Genomic DNA, 17,429 nt, shown 5'->3' on the forward strand with positions numbered 1-17,429 from the left:
TAAGCAAAAATGCTTGAAATCGTAGCTTTCAGCGCACCAGGCAGGCAGCCAGGATAGTGCTTTGGGGGGGGGGGGAGGGGGGGAGGGGGGGGGGGAGGGGGGGGGCGGGGGCGACGTGTAGCACAACAGGCGGCTGCCACATCTACCATCACTGCTATGACGCCGCCAGGATCGCGGCCGGCGACAGAGTGATACTTTTATGACGTCATCAGGCGGAAATCGATGCACCATCTTCTTTGATGCGAAACTTGGATGCGCGATAGACACCATATTTTCGCTGATTATAATCTGTTTACAGGGCAAGGCTTGTAAGAATAAATACATATATAGTCAATAAAATGCGTGGAACGCTGAGAAGCTAGTCATTTCTGTTTGTGTCATCTTCTTTTGCTCATGCTCGTCAAAGCAAGACAACATAGGTTACGATTGATTTTTTTTTTCTAAACTCGTGAGATAAAAATAATTAGAACAACACTGCGAAATAAAACCTAAATCAAATGTTTTATTTCCAATTACTTTTCTCCAGGTCTTATCATTATATTTAACAATAAAATGATAAAGAAGAAAAAAATATCGGTCCTGGCGAATTTGCATTGCTAAAATACCGCAAGACCGAGATTGCAGGCAGTTTTATCGACCAATTTATTAAGTATTTAATCCTGCGGTAACTATTTCAGTATTACAACCTATATCTCAGGGTATCGGACAGATATACTAATTCAGTTTGCTTTTTGTTGCAGCTCACAGGCCACATAGGGTGCCGAGGATGACACCGTTTGCAACAGTCGCCAATGCCGAACTGTTTATGATTTCAGGGTGAGGTCTAGCGTAAGATATTATACAGAACACGCGAATAAGTGACAGGGTACCAAGGTACACCCGTGAGCAATATGAAGGTAAACAGCCCTCTTTTTGTTTTTGACGCTCCTGCAAGTTTTGGAACAAGCTTTGTTCCAGAAGAAGGTTAGAAGGCAAAGTTTAGACCCCAAGCCGCGTACATTTGAGACGTTGAGAGTTAATATAGATTCAGGGAGCCGTAAAACAGGCAAGAAACCAGATAAGGTGTTCACCTTCTTATTACCGGCGGGTGTACGCCCCGTAAAGGTCGTTTAACGTAACAGTACGTTTTTTTAGCTTGAGTTACAGCATAAGGAGCGCTTGATGTGGCGAATTAAGAGTGTCTTATTATCGTCCCGCAACCAATCAAATTGTAGCATTATCCGATAACAACACAAATGACCGAATCGCGAAGCAAGGACCACTAACACAGTAAGCCAGACATTTCGTTTTTTTAGCTGTAAGCAAAAACAATTTATCGTTGCCTTTTTTTGTTTTTGTTTGCTGCGATAATTATTATGTTCTTTTTTATTCCACTCGAAATGATGCTGTATACACTCTCATTAAAGCTGGTGCGTCTACTTTCTCGCACCCCCAACAGCTCGGAGAACCAATTCCCGCAACTTACGGAGGCAACTCAGCGAATGACAATGTCATTCGCGAAGTTGCCGTCATGATGTCACGTACACGCGACGTCCCGACGCCACGTGAAGTCAGAATGTCAGGTGTTTGTCCTGGAGTCAGGTGAGGCCAGAGTACCACGCGAAATGATGACGTAACGGAACGTCACGCTGTTTTAGGGTTGCAGACGACTGTCTCACTCTTCCAGCGTTATATACGTTGGCGACGGTATACTTTCACGTAAGGGGCATAAGGACACTGTTGCGGTCACACTGCTTACACACCATACAAAAGACAGCCTGCATGCACTGTCATGAGTCGTGTCTCTTCCCTGTATGACGATCCTGTCTCGTTGGTCGTCGTATAAAAACGGTCTGCGGCCATGTTTTAGGCGTACATGCTTCCAACATGAATGAGGTTACGTCCGTAGATAAAGTAGAAACCGCATCTAAGCGATGCGGGCGTGCGACGAGACAAGCGCCGGCGACCCGCTTCGCTGTCGCTCGGCCAGTCGCGTGACGAAGCAAACCGCATGGTAGCGTTTTCTTTTCCGTCTTTTTTTAGGATTAAAAGCGCTAAGATTCTTCGGAGGTTGAAAGCTTAAACACCGTGTCTTTTGCATGATCTAGGAGCCGCGTGACTCCGAATTTATATAGGGTCCGATAAGCCGTCGCCTTAATCGCTTTGACTGCGCTGTGGATTCACATGGGACAGCTTTTTCCATTTTTGTTTCTTTGATCGCCTTCATTGTCAGTTAAGCCTTCTAGTTTCAGTGCAGCCAGCAGGGTAATCATTAAGGCTGGCTCAAACACTCAATTGTGACTGATTTTTACGATCGTGTGCCTTAAAACCCTTTAAAATGTCTCGCGGAAAAAGAGCTCAGTGGCACCATCTATCAGGCAGTGGTGGACCACCTGTTTAAGCGGGCTATTCCGTCCAGATTCAACGATAATCGGTTATAACAATTTTACTTGCGGGCTTTCTCATTATCGTCATGACTGAATTACACGACATACATGGCATGCACGTAATGTCATCCATCAGAAGAGCGCTCCGATGGCCGCCAGAGAAGAGGGGGAAGAGGGAGTCCCCTTTTACCAGGACCCTCATTTCTGTCTCCCAGTTTTGCCCGGACCAAAGCCATTCTCCTCCCGGAACATTATAGAAAATTAACCCGCCACTCTAAATTCGTTCAAAAGCAGCTTCCCTCTTCCTCTTTCTTTCATGGTGGCCAAAAGAGCGCGAAGGGACGTTAGTGCAAGCCATGCACATATTTTCTTTTTTTCTCTTTTGGGGGAGGGGGGGATTATTATTTATTTCTCGGACTTAAAAAAATAATTAAATAATCTTATAAACTGTCTTCTCATAAAGAGTACGTAGAGTTATTGATCCCTAGCAGGCAACAGTTGAAAACGAGCGTGTGAAAGATGTCCTGTTCCCGTCCTCGTCCTCTCTGTTTTATACTTTCAAGTTTGTATCTAGCAGGCAAGAAACCTCCCCTTTAGCGAGGTGCAGGGTCACCTCATTGATAAAGCAAGCGTGCCCGTGTGTTCACTGAGGAGCCTGTATTGCAGACAGTTTCCGACTGCTCGTAGGGGGTCACGTGATTTGTGGGCCGCGTTTGCGATACGAGCTGCGAGGGGGTGCCAAAAGCTTCGACCATCTGCGAACGTCTCCTGCTGCGGTCCTCGTCGCCACTCGACAACACTGCGCATGCGTACTTCAACCAATAGGCGGGGGGGGGGGGGGGGGGGGCATTAAAATGCAAACGCTCCACACGGTCATAGATGAACCCTCTCTTCAGTCTAGGCTCTTCAATCTAGGCTCTTTAATCTAGGCTTCAGCCTCATCGTAATAGATCACAAGAGCTCAGTTCTAGACAAAGGCAAGCGCGTGAACGGGCCCTTAAACTCGGTTTCTGTTCCAGGCTCGAGACGGTCAGTTCTGCACTTTCTTTCACCGCCCACCTTTTGGCCAAGCATCAAGACGTCCAAGACAAACTGAGGGCGGAAGTGAAATTGCTCCTCGAGAAAGACGTAAGCCCCTGGAATTGCTTTGCAGATACCACCAAGTTCTCTACGTTCTAAACAGCAACCTGAAGTAAAAAAAACCAAAACACAGCTTTTCAATTTGTCCCGGAACGAGCAACTGTGTGGAACATCACGTGCAAAGTTGTATACGTGTCATTGTCGTGTGTAGTCAACACCCTTTATATAGCAAGGCCGTAGGACTGAATTTTCTCAGTACGGATAGGATATAAGGCCTGCACTTCGCATGAGATTCGTGTCATCGCTGATTGCACAAGATTCCCACTCGATCACTGACGCAGCAGTCGTGAGCAAACGCATGATTGGACACGAATGCCGCTTCCAAAAACTTGGACAAAAATGTATTTAATTATATTATTCCAATTACACTTTTTAGAAACTATTTAGATAAGAGACTTAAATACAACAAGTGCGTTTTATCAACTGAAACACGTTTAGAAATACATTTTTCATTCCATTTTCAAAATCTGAAACTTAAATGTAACCTGGAGTAAAATTAAAAAAGATCGTGCTAAAAATACACAGTGCCTTAGATACAAGTACCTAAATAAACATGGGCATCAAAAAAAAAATATATATATATATATATGTTTTCTTTTATGAGATATGCCGATATATCGGGGAAAATACACTGTATTTAGTGCTCGCTTAATTTCAAAGTCTTAGTGTATGAAACAAATACATATCGCGAACGCCTAAAAAAAAATAAAAAAACACATGAACACTCAACCAAAAATCAGCAATTATATCCATTCCGCCTATTCATTGCACTACTCTTTATTTTTACTGTTCAGAGTTTATTATGTTCAAAGAGCATGCATCTCGTGCTCTGTGCGTGTCTCGCTTAGAGAAGAGCTCCCAAAATCGTATTTCGGCAGTACTTGAAATCGCGGATTTCAAATACTGAATGTTCAGTGCTTAAGTACGAGTGACAAATACATTCTCCAATATATATATAAAGGCAAAAGTAAGGTGCGTAGACAGAGCAGTCGTCGAATGATAAAAATACAATTCTAATTAAATGGCGAAAAACGTCACGCAAGAAGAAGGGTGAAGTGCCGAAAAAAAGTTGTATTAGTTTACGGGAATAATGAAGACTGTGCACAAGAAAGCTGGTTATCCGGGAAACAAACTTGAAAAAGGACGGAATAAAAGTCAGAGTTAAAACACAAGAACTTACAAAACTAAATTGTTGAATGAAAAATAAAATAAATAATTAAGAATAAAAAATAAGAAACAGTGACACTCCCTTCCTCATTTTTTTCTGAAGAAGGCAGTTCCACTGCCGAAACGTCGACGGACGTCAGGCCCCTTTCTTACTTTTATGTATTTTTTATTGTTAATTCTTTATTTTGACCCGATTAAATTATTATTATGACCCGATTAGCACACTGGCACACTGGCTCTATCTATCCGCTAGCTCTGGAGCACTTTCAAACTATATTATCATGAATTTGTTTACGCATCATTCTTCCATCGTAGGCATGAAATAATTATCACAAGGTTATATGCGACCACTTGTCATATACAGCATGTAAACTCACGCTTTTAAGACGCTTTAGAGTCCAGCCAACTTACAGAAATCGGTTTCTCAACGTATGGCGCCGCAAGCTACTACAGAGGTGCAAGCAGGTGGTAAAAGTTTACAGTAAAAACACACACCAAAAAAAAAACTTGTCCCATTCAAAAAAAAAAAAATCCTGTTCTGGGCAATTTATGCCGCCACTTGTTCTACCTGTTCTGGCCAATCCATGCACGCGTAGTGAGAAATGCTTCCGACAGATGGCGTACGCTTGGTAGAGGGAGCGCCGGCCGATTGCGGTTATTTTGCGGGATCGTCTGCTATCATAACCCGAATCGGCCGGCGCTCTTCCGACGCGGCGTACGCCATCTTTCGGTAGTTCGGCTCACTGCGGGTGCATCGTCTGCGAAGTGGCGGCGTAGACTGTCCAGAACAGGATTCTCTGTTTTGTTTTTCTTTCTTTTGAACGACGTAAGTTCATTTCTTTATTTTTTCACGGTAGACTTCCACCACCTGCGTGCATCTCTGTACTAAATTGCAGGGCGGTACGTGGAGAACCCATTTTTGCGGGTCGTCTAATGTGCCTTCTAAGCATTAGTTTACATGCTGTATATGTACATTCGACCTTCCAAACAATGCAAAACCTTCAGTTTAGTTATGCATAAGTCTGGAGTTTTCCAGGGCTTCCCGATAGGTGGCGCCAGCGTGTTAAGCGGATACAAAAGGACGTAGTCCACTCAACTTAATAGAACACAAATGTTTAAATAAACCGTTAAATGAATTTTCGTGAGGATCTGTAGCTTCAGGCTTTCATAAGTCATGATTCGATCTTTTGGGTATCCTTGAAAGCGTCTTTGAGTGTGCCCCGAAATCCTAAAAAGAATTTGTTTCTTCGTTAATCTTCCTTTCAGGGAAATCTCAACTACGACAACCTCTTCAGCCTGCAGTACTTGAAGCAAGTCATTGCAGAATCCTCAAGATTCTATCCCGCACAGCCAGGGTACTGTGACCCAATTGAATTACAGCTCTTTATTAACCAGCGTCCGAAATTATACAGTTTAAAAATATTTCGGTAGCAAAAACAATAATAGAACTAATAAAAAAAAGCATTGCTTAAATAAAACATAGCCCAAATGAGCAAATACTGCGGACATATAAAAAAATAACAACAATAAAAATAAAAAAAAAATTTCAACGGGATTTTGGTACTTAGAACCAACTTTTAGTTTTGGAATACAATGAAGTCCTTTCGAAGTATTTTAGAGTTATTTTTGAGTAATATATCCGCAAACGACTGAGATTTTTCTTGTTAGTAAACGTAAGTCATACTTCGTTTCACCCTATGTCTGAACGCTGCCGAGGCTTCAAGATAATGAGACCGATCAAACAGTGTCAAAAGCGCAAGTCACTGGGCCTTTCATGTACATCATTAGTTCAGCGATGGCATAACTCTTACAGAATCTGAACGAACACTTTCACTAACGAACATTTTCTTTGGTGGTTAAAGACGGGATTGATCCATTTGTGCCGCAGCGCATTGAAAAACCTTCAATATATCCTGAGTGGTTTTTTAAAGAGTTGAAAACGTACATGCGGAAGAAAGACTACTTTCATCCACTTTTCAAACAAACGGGCTCTTCCTTATGTTACACAGAGTTCAGTATATACAGGGCCTTAGTGAAAAAAATATATTCGAGACGCAAGCGCCTACACCTTGACCAGGTAGAGTGTAGTTCAAACCGGCGCCCAGAAACCTTTTGGCGATTTACAAAAAATCACACTCGCAATTCTAACCACAGCATTTGTTTGCGTGCAGATAACGATGCGAGCTATGTTACATCTCCTTTAAAAGTTGCGAATATATTTGCTACTTACTTCAGTATATGGGTGTTACTCAACCAGCCGGGGTATTGCTCCGCCTGTAGGAGTTAAAACCAACTGCCATGACTTCTTGACTTGTATCAGAGTAGATATGACAGAAATCGAAGAAGCAATTAAAGGACCCATGAAACTAATTTTGGGCTGGAGTAAATCAATTTATATTGGGATTTTACTAATAGCACATCGTTCAGTGGGCCAAAAGAACAAAGGTAGAAAGTCAGAAGCCTGACTTTCGCTACGAAAATTTGCAAAACATAGCGGACTATTTCGTACCTCCTTCCCTTCGTAAACTCTCCGCCTTTTCACTGTGATACATCCGCGGACCCCGCAGCGCGTCACCGGGCTACTAGCCACCATAACCGGGCCCCCGCAGCGCGTCACCAGGACCCAAGCGCACGTCACACGACACCGGACCTCACTTAATCCCTTTACCCCTAAGCTGACATTGCGGTGGAAGCTAGGCGCTTGCCGGACCAATCAGCCGTCTCCCTCTCATCACCTGACCTCATTCTCTGCGGGTCGGTATGCGCGAGAGAGCATGATCACGTAGAAAATGTGTGGCTGGCCCAACGAGCACGTAGCTTCCACAGCACTGTCAGCTTCGGGGTGAACGGGGTGGGGAAAGGAACTTGTCGGAATTTTGAGCGACGGGTTAATCTTCTAGGGGGACAATGGCTGTGTCCGGGCTACACAAGCGAGATTCCGAGCAACAGGGGACTCCCTTCTTTCCGACTTCTTGAACTGTTTGATACAATGCGCGATTTATGAGTTGAGGAGGAAAGCTAAACAGAAAAAAGTTGAAAAAGCGTTTCATGACTCCTTTAAACAGTTAAAACCAAAGTTATCTAAAGGCGCAGACTGTATTCCATCGTTTATTATAAAGTGCTGCAGTGACGTTTTCACACCCATTCTGTTGCACATCTTTAACCTATCTCTGAGTTCCGGTGTCTTCCCATCACTATGGAAGAAAGCGGTTGTGGTACCGATCTTAAAAGGAGGCGAGAGCTCCGTCACCAGTAATTATCGCCCCATATTTTTATTGACGGAATTTTCTAAAGTTTTTCAACAGGCCCGCTAAAAGTTTCGCCAAAAGTTTGTATCTTGTCAGCATGGTTTTTTCGCAAGGACAGTCGGTTGAAACCAATATTTGCTCTTTTTTTAGAGTACTCTGCCCCCATTGTTTTAAACAAAAGCCAAGTTGATTGTATATATTGTAACATGACGAAAGCGTACGTTCGATAAAGTAAGTCATAAGCTGTTGTTACACAAATTATTGTCATACCGTTGTTGTTCAGAGCTGTGTAACTGGTTCGAAAGCTACATATCCTCTCGTCCAAACAGTGTTCGTATTCATAACAGTTATTCCGACCTTCTCTTCTCAACATCTGGAGTCCCTTAAAGATCTATTCTTAGGCCCCTTTTGTTCTTAATCTTCGTCAACGATCTAGCGGCCTTTGTAGATAGTGCTGAGTTACTGATGTTTGCTGATGACATCAAGCTTTTTATGAGTGTAAACTCCCTTGCTGACTGTCATGTTCTGCAGCATGATGTCTTACGTGTTGTCCAGTGGTGTTCAGCAAATAGATTATCACTGAATCGCCTGAAAACAAATGTTTTGACTTTCTGCAGGCGTCGCAGTATAGCACACTACGATTACATTATAGACGGAGTGACAATCAAGCGTGCATCTGTTGTAAAATGCCTTGGCGTGTATCTCGATAATGCATTCAAATTTACTGCTCACGTGTCGTTTATTGTTGGTAGGGCGACGAGAATGGTGGGTATTGCATGCCGCATTGCTCAGCCATTCAAGAACCCGGCCTCCATTATTCGTTCATTTTGTGCCCCAGTTAGGTCTAAGCTTGAGTTCGGTTCTGTGGTTTGAAATTGGTTATCAAAAACACAAACAATGATCATAGAAAATGTGCAACACAAACTATTACGTATTGTTTATGATCACTACTTCGAGAAAGTTTCTATTTTGACTACACTTTTCCGCTTAATAAGATTTCATTAATACCGTTGACCAATAGAAGAGCAGAACGCGACTTAGTTTTTCTGTACAGAATTGTAACTAGCGTATTTGAGAGTGTTTCGCTTTTACGTGATGAAAACTTTCATGTCCCTCCTCGTTCCACTAGGGCCCGCAGTACTTTTAGCATTCCCACCATCCGTAAATCATCTCCTCTGTCACAGATACAATCTCTGTTTACCAATGTTGAAAATGACGAACTTGATATACGCAGTGACATTAAGGTGTTCAGGAACGCTGCTAAAGTCCTTGTTGCCAAAGTTTAAATATTGTGTGGTGTTGCTTTGTGTCTGAAACCTGCAATTTTTTATTTTTTTTTTTCAGTTTATATTTATACGTTTGTTCACCAAAGAGGAGACCTGGGTGGTTGTTTTTGGGCACGTGATATAAAATAAAATGAATAAATAAGATAGACACCATGCGAGTTCGCTTTTGACACGCTGCATGTCTGATCGGTACCACCAGTACATAGCGTCGGCTGCTTCCAGACTTGGGTGGTGTCGAAATTCTGAATGCATACTGAATGTTTCGCATAACTCTGGCATGCAGAAACGTCACAAGAAGATGCGTGAAGGACTTCGAATTCAACGGCTTTCGCATTCCAAAAGACACGAACATTGTAGTTCCCGTACGCGTGATGCACCACGATCCAAGATACTGGGTGGACCCCGAGAAATTCAACCCTGACAGGTAAGATGTCCACGAGCATTCTTTAAGGCTTCTGTCTTCGAATAAACCTGTTTACTCTGGGTCACGAAATGCTCTAGCGTAAACGAGGCGTGACCGTTTAATGCTGACGTGAAGCGGTGTCCTAGCGTCGCACCTGGCACGATTCATGGACGCAAAGTACCTTCTGTCAGCGTCCCTCGGCGTCTGTCCATGGACCAGAGCGTTTGAAAGGGCGCTGCGCGACGCACAACGGAAACGCGACCTAAAAATAATTGATTTCTCGCCAGGGGCGCTGCTCATTACGTGAGAGTTGCAGGTCTATAGGAGTATGAGTCGTTTATACCTGCAGTTACAGACAAGTCGCAGACTAGGAGACGCCCGACAAGAGACGTGCACACGAGTGAAACGTACCGATGAAATGGGAACGAAGGTTGCAAAGTCACCGAAACAGAAAGCTTTGGGATATAAACACCCGGTCGTGTCGTATACGGTGAAGTATTCTAAACACTGCACAACCTAGTTTCGGAACATCACAAGCTAGGCGTAGTTTCGGAACATCATGCACAAAAGGACACGGATCACTGTCCCAATAATCAGGGTCCTCCCTCACCGAATACCCAGCTACACTCTGTTTCACTCCAAGTTCGAGCGCATCCAACGATACAATTCGATCGAGACAATCATCCAGCGCCAGCAGTGCATAGTCGCGGTGTTCGCTACTTTCGCGCGTTTGCTATCGCCGGCTAAACCAATCGCGCATAAAAAAAAAAAATTAAACAAAAAACGCGAGATTAAGAAACGTTTGTTTCGGGCGATCGGTTTAACTGCACGTAGCAGACGCGCGTAGACCACGAGCGCCGCGATTATGCCCTCTTGGCATTACTGAATCGGCTCCATCAGAATGCCGCGTCGGGTGCTCTCGGACTCGGACTGAAACGGAGTGCAACTGACTGCGGTATCAGGGTCTTCGTGCCGAAGCTGTGTACGGAACCCCACGAAAACGGTTACCAAATGTGCAGATCGTAATTCAGCGGGCAATCTGTACGAAAGAAGGCACTTTATATATTCATTAATCCTTTGGGAGAGAGGATGGCACAAGGCCGCTGTGGGACTGCACTGATGTCAGAAAGCCAAGCTCTCATTAGCTCTTACGGAGGGATAGAGTGGGTAGACCTCGAGGCTACCTTCCTTGAGATGTACCCACCATACTTCCGATCGAAGCCAATCAGAACTCGTTGTTCCGACGTCACCGCAACCCCTGTTCAAGAAGCAGACGGTCTTACGCTCTGGGCTGAAAAGAAATAGCAAAACTCTAAACACAATTAACCCGACGCGAATCGTATACCAGAGCCTATGACTATGAGCCCAACACTCTATACCACAGGAGCAACGGGTAGACTGGCCAAAAGGAGACCGACCCGTATACACTCGTTGTTCGAACGCGAAGGCTGACCGCCGGAGGTCGGCCTTCGCCTTCGTACGTGCATTCGAGACAAAGGGAGTTAATGTTGCTCTTACCCGCTAATAATTCCAGTAACGTCGCCCCGCGTGTTCTCGTCTCCTCTCCCTCTTTCATGATCAGATTCAGTCCGGAAAACAAGTCGACGATCGAGCCAATGGCGTACATCCCTTTCGGCATTGGAACTCGCAACTGCCCCGCATCCCGGCTCGCGGAATTTGAGCTCTCGCTTATCATTGCCAAGACCGTGGCCAAGTTCAAGCTGCATCTCTGCGACGAGCCAGAAAAGGCGAGTCGGTTTTAATTTCTGGGGGTATTTTAAAGCAAGGTACTATATTTTTTTAACGGAATCACTTAAAATCAGTGACAGCAAAAAGAAGAAAATAACGCAGAGTGTGGTTCAAATCATGTTTAAGCACCATGCTTCATGACTGCTTCTTCGACCTTGGCATCGGTTCATGACGAAATTTTATTGTTTGTGGAGGAATAACAACATTCCCGCAACTCACTACGTCCTGCGTTTTCGTCGGTGACTATAGTCACTAAAATCCGTCCGTTCGTCTGTGCGTCCCTGCATTCCCGCCAAATATAGCGTGTAAATTGACGTCACGTCACCCGACGCCTGTCGCATTCCTCCATTAAAATCAACTTATCGGTAAGACAGATCACAGTATCAAATTTGATGTTGACGAAGTATTTTTACTAAAATTAATGCTACTCACGCCATCATGCAATATATTTGCTTATTTAATATTAAGCTTAGGTGGACGTGGGCTCATAGAAAAAGTTTGCTTTTTTTTTTCGGATGTGTTGATTTAGTTAACGTCGTGTTCTTAAACTTTATGCATTCATTTTCCACCACTACAGCGACCCATTCTCGCGGAGTTTCAGCCTTCCGCGATGCGTATAGTTTGTTTGTACGCGCCGAAAAACAGTGTGTCGGTTTCTCGATCGGACTCGGGAATTTCAAAACCACCGTGCGGTTCACTCCCAGTATTCCGCTTTGCTAATGGGAAAAACGTGCGATGTCTCTTCATAATGTTGATGATTCAAACTACAATAAATGACAACTTAGAGGGACACTGACAGGGTATTCATGCTCGCCGAGCTTTTACTTGAACATGACTAGAGCCCAACTATCCAGAGTACAATTTTCAGCTCGAACTTCGTTTTCTTTCCGCCCGAAAACAGCCGGTTGACAATCGACAGGCTTCAGTTGCATTCACTCACTTTTCCCTTGGTCACGTGGCGTTCAAACGATGTTTAACAAATAGTATACTCAAAGTCGTGGGTCATCACAGGCACACATTTTTTTATTAAAAATAGAAAAGAATATGAACTCCATTTTCGTGGCCTCCAAGAAGCTGAAAGTGCGTTGACCGAAAACAAAATGTTGCACAGATTACAGGAAGTACCTGTACACGCCATTCTCAACATGGCGACGTACCGCGGGCTGGACGACGCCATGGCGGGGAACGACGCACCAACGTTGCGACGGACGTAGGGACGATACTTAGGAACTGTCGTTCGTTGTACCGGCCAATCGGTTTGTCAAGCGCAGAACATCGAGCGGAAGGGATACAAGTGCAAAAATGCGTTCGACAAACGGTACACGCAAGTTCATCGTCGTCGTCGTCGTCGTCTGCTTCACACAGCGAAGAGGCGGAGAAACAAGACGCGGTCGGGTGGGGCCACGTGACTTCCGGCCATGAGCTTCCGTGCTCGTGTTTCGGTTTTGAGCAGTTGAGTTTTTTTACTTCATTAAAAATATACGTGACTCTCCAGCAAAATATCGTTGGCTAGTCTCCCGACACGATATTATATCGTCTGGCGAAAAATGACGAAAACCTTTTTTAGGGGGTGTCAGTGTCTCTTTAAGAAATTCTAGGCATTATGTTCACACTTGCTTTGTGGTACGTTCTTGGCGGGTTTCTTTTTTCGGTTGCTGCAGATATATCATTGGCTCCAGAGTGATAATTAAATGCTCAAAATTCGCCACGCCCAGAATTTCTAAGTTTCAAGAGCAAATTGAAAATATGCCGCCCCTAATTTCATCGTATTTATTGGTTTCCTTGCAGAGGACTCTGAACTACATTGCACCAGTCATTCTAGCTTACTGCGAGGAGGGAGTTTGGGTGAGGGTGGAAAGAATATGAAGCCATCGGCGTGGATTATTCACTTGAAGGGAAGAATTCGCAACTCCCAAAAAAAAGTCAAGCAAATTGTCGTCGAATGTGCGAGTGTCTGGACTCGGGTGCTCGATGAAGACGTCAACTTCAGAATACCGGTCCTTTTGTATCTCTTCAACAATCCAACTAAGTTCAGCTGTATCTTTTATATATTCACTTTTACAGAAGCCCGGTACGTATTTCTTATACCGATCATGATGTCATGCACAGAAATCAAAATTATTACAGTGCAGTCCACTTATAACGATATTGAGAAAACCGCAAAATCCAATCGTTATAGCCGATTATCGTTATATCTGGATCAAATCAAATCTAAAAAAATAGCGATCAAATCTAAAAAATTTGATCGCTATAAGCGATATATCGTTATATCTGGTATCGTTATAAGTGGATTACACTGTATTCGAATAGGCAATGGGAAAACCCTAAAAAAATATTGTCCGAGCCGTCCTCGCACAACAATCGTCGAAGCATTCGCCGCGATGCTCTCATTAATTTTGTTTCTCAGGTGTTACTTGTGAAATGAACCAGGCTTGAGAAAAAATGTTCACCAAGCTATTTACGTGAATGCTAAAAAAAACAGCTCTGACACGATTTCCTTATGTTTTGCGAGGCAACTTAAACGAAGCAACGAAGTCCAGAAAAATAAAAAGTAAGCAAAACGAAATCGAAGACGTTCTCTGCTCAAGTATGGGGATGCCATGTATAAATGTAAATGGGGATGTATGTATAAATTACCGGATATAGTTGAACAAGTCACTTTCTACGTTTATTTTCTATTCTCTTTCTTTCTTTTTTTTTTCTTTTCCTTTTATTGTATTTCCAGTAATATTTCTTAAGAGTGCTGCCTTCCTAATATGTTATTATTAAAATGGGCCCAAACTAGCCAAAAGGCTATGGGCCCAGATGGTTCTCAATAAATTGTACGATGCAACTCATGACTATAAACTCGATTGATTGATTGATTGATTGATTGCCATACAATGGCAATTGGAGTTGCTCCTTGTTCCTGTCTAACCCCATTTGTGGTCCCAAGTTCCGTGTGCTTCTTGGGTCTGTGAGGAAGCTGCAATGGGGGGGGGGGGGGGGGGGGGGGGGGGGCGGCGGGCTGCATGCGGCCCGCGGGCAGTAGATTGCCCTCCCCTGGCCTAAATAATAAATATCGTTCATTAGATATATAACTTCAAGGAATTAAAAAATAAATGAAAGAATGCACTCCATTCGAACATTCGTAGACGTGTTAGTTATTGTAATCTGCTCAGGTTAATTAAATGAATGTCTCATTTATCGTTTAACAAGGGTGCCTTTGAACGATTATTAATGAAACGATCGGCGTAGAGTGACACGGCAGATGTGTATGCATTCCGTCGTCGTTAATTAAAAATGTAAAAAAAAAAGACTTTTTTTTTATAAAAAAAACAGTTAGGGCGCAGGCGAGCTGGTGTAAGTTTACCATTTTTTACCACCTGAGACTGGGTGGAAGAAACTCGACGACGTCTCAATATTCAGACGTCGTCGTGTTTCTTCCACCCAGTCTCAGGTGGTAAAAAATGGTAAACTTTTTTATATACCTTTGGGGCTTCGAGGTGTCAGTGTGAGTTTAGACGTAATACTCTAGAACATATTTAAGGGTGCAGATTTCTCAATCTATCTTAACTTCGTACTGTATATATTTAAATCAATATACGCGATAAGAACCTCAAATACGTAAATGACTTCGTTGGCTTATCCCCTATGAATAAACTAAAGACAAGCTGAAAATCTGGTGTCACGGAAAGAATATGGGATGAATTAGCCCGAACAATGTTGTCTTCTGTATTCGATCTTTAATTGCTTTAGGTTGCAATATTTGGCATTCTTCACCCTGCATTTGGCAATTAAGTGTTTTTGTTGTGGTTGTGATTTTTCATTCAGTGTGATAAAAACAACTGGTTAGTGCGAAAGGAGTACATATTGAATTATATTATTGTTAGACGCGGCGCCACACGCCTTTATTGTACCGGCGTCTTGCCTTTCTGTTGTGCCGCGTTTCTTCCGAGATAAAATAAAAATCAGTAACAATAAGTTGTTTTCGATATGTGCTATAGTGTTTCGTAGTTTTGCATTACGAAAAAGTTAAGCAGTCTTTGCTTTTGTTGGCAAGAACGTTTTGCATAATGTTTCATGAATAAAATGGTAATAATTATTATTACGACTGGTAATATGTGTATTAAACGTAAGTACGCTAGTTGCGATCTCTGAAGGCTATACAAATATAAATTTTGCCAGGCACCTTGCGACCTTTACTGTTGTCTTGCACGGAAACTTAATGTGTGTGCAAACTGTGGTGGACCTTTATCACGTAGTGAATTTCGTCCCTGGTACCAGTCATTGCGTTACAGCAATGCACAATTTGTATAGTTACCGACAAAAGGAAAGCCGCGGGGAGGAGCTTCGGTTGTCCTGCCTCTAGGGCGAGCCTTCGACAACGCTCGTGCACCTTGAGCGTGCGCACGCAGTCAAAGCACGACGGAAGGCACGAAGCACATGCTGCAGGCCGGGAATTCGAAAGACACGCCCTGGCGTTCTTATTTTGCCAGCGTCTCTAGCGTACTTCCATGACCCGGAAACTGCGCCTCCTCTCTTCTCCAAATTACAGAACACGCCATTTCTCGTTCTGCACTATAGTAGAATGTAGCTGCACTGTTTAAGATTATCGTGATTATACGTAACCACATTTTCCAACCCAAGATATTACTGCACACACTGCCCTATCGTGACGCCTGTTTCCCACAATCTTAATCTTCGCCATGATATAAACTATATGGGAATGACATGTTGTTATTGTTGCTGTTTTTTACCATAGTTTGTCTTGCCCTACGATGAACTACAGTCATAGTTACGGGCCACTAGGTCTAATCACGAGCCAACTAGGAATCACTTGCTGTATGTTGTGACATATACATATCGGTGCGCCTGTCTTTTATCACGGATTCGCAGCTCAGATCAACAAACCATCACATTGTTTTTAAATGGCTAGGATTTGGAATGTATGGTTTGCCGCTTTTTTTTTTTTTTCGAATTACGATCTGGAATAGTTTACCTCGGCAACTAAATGCATCGTCTTAACGATTGCACATGACCGACATGTGCGTGAACTGCATTCTATTAAACAGTCCCAGCACCCTTGTAGGTCATCGTAAAATGTAATTAAGGTTTGCCTAGTCTTTTCTTTTTATCGTTGTGTTAATAAGATAGTGGCTTGGAAATATTATTAAACTTTCTTTATTACGTGAATTCCATATCTTAATCCCGAAATTATTTCAGTGTAAAGTTCCCGGATACTTATATTGAGATCTTGGGATTTGAGTATTTTATGACAAATAAGATATACGTGGAGGCTTGGTTTGACTGGGTGCTTGCGTGTTTTGTGCCTGCAACCCTGCAGGCACTCGACCTAAGAAATGCTTGGTGCATATGGCTACAATCTAGCAGTAGTTGTAAACACACCCCGCTATTGGTCTTGGTCGCCTGCGTCGCCTCCCGCCGTAGACCCTGGCAAGGTTTTTGGCCCTATTTTTTACAGAAAGAGGGCTACGCTCTGTAAGTTTACAAGAAAAGCCGACCTTTGAAATACACCTTTGACGAAAAGTTTGGATTGCCGCGTGCAGGTATTAACTTCGGCGGTTGATTTCAGATCGAGCCTATAATGACTTGGGTCAGTCTATATATTATATATTTTTTTTTTAATAGGAAGTTTGCGTTTGACGTTATGTCCTCTTCAGGTATTGATCGGCCTCGGCAGATAATATATGAGGCAATAATCGTCACGTAGGTTGACTTATTAACTTAAATCGTTTTCATTCTTTGTTTTGGGAGCCATGTTGGAATTGCAGTACTGACGGGGATTACCATTAGAGACCAGAACAGTCTAAAGAACTTGCGAAAACAATGGTTTATGAGATATGAATCGATCCATTTTCGCGTTTTTTCGCCGGATGTAAAAGATTGCGTCCCAAGATAGCCCATAAAGCACTGCAAGCACTGCAACTAAAAATTAATAAAACAAAAAGCCCCAACGCTTCAGGACCAGCTCGGTCCCTTAGTGACTGTGGTGACTGTGAGTTGGACGGGCGGCGGAGAAAAGCTCACCGGAGAAAAGCTCACCGGAGAAAAGCTCACCGGAGATAAG

The 17,429-nt window shown here is 43.3% G+C and overlaps 1 protein-coding gene across 1 annotated transcript; it reads left to right on the plus strand.

Moving 5' to 3' along the window:
- Positions 1-766: 766 nt before the first annotated feature.
- LOC121838400 (cytochrome P450 3A16-like) lies at positions 767-13,476 on the plus strand. The gene is made up of 6 exons (XM_042294632.1): positions 767-816; positions 3,386-3,494; positions 5,940-6,028; positions 9,491-9,631; positions 11,193-11,358; positions 13,148-13,476. The coding sequence occupies exons 1-6, from the start codon at positions 767-769 to the stop codon at positions 13,223-13,225; spliced, it is 633 nt and encodes a 210-aa protein (XP_042150566.1). The 3' UTR covers positions 13,226-13,476.
- The last annotated feature ends 3,953 nt before the right edge of the window (positions 13,477-17,429 follow it).

Source organism: Ixodes scapularis, unplaced genomic scaffold (assembly GCF_016920785.2).
Source record: "Ixodes scapularis isolate PalLabHiFi unplaced genomic scaffold, ASM1692078v2 PGA_scaffold6__148_contigs__length_123643588, whole genome shotgun sequence".
Lineage (NCBI taxonomy): Eukaryota > Metazoa > Arthropoda > Arachnida > Ixodida > Ixodidae > Ixodes > Ixodes scapularis.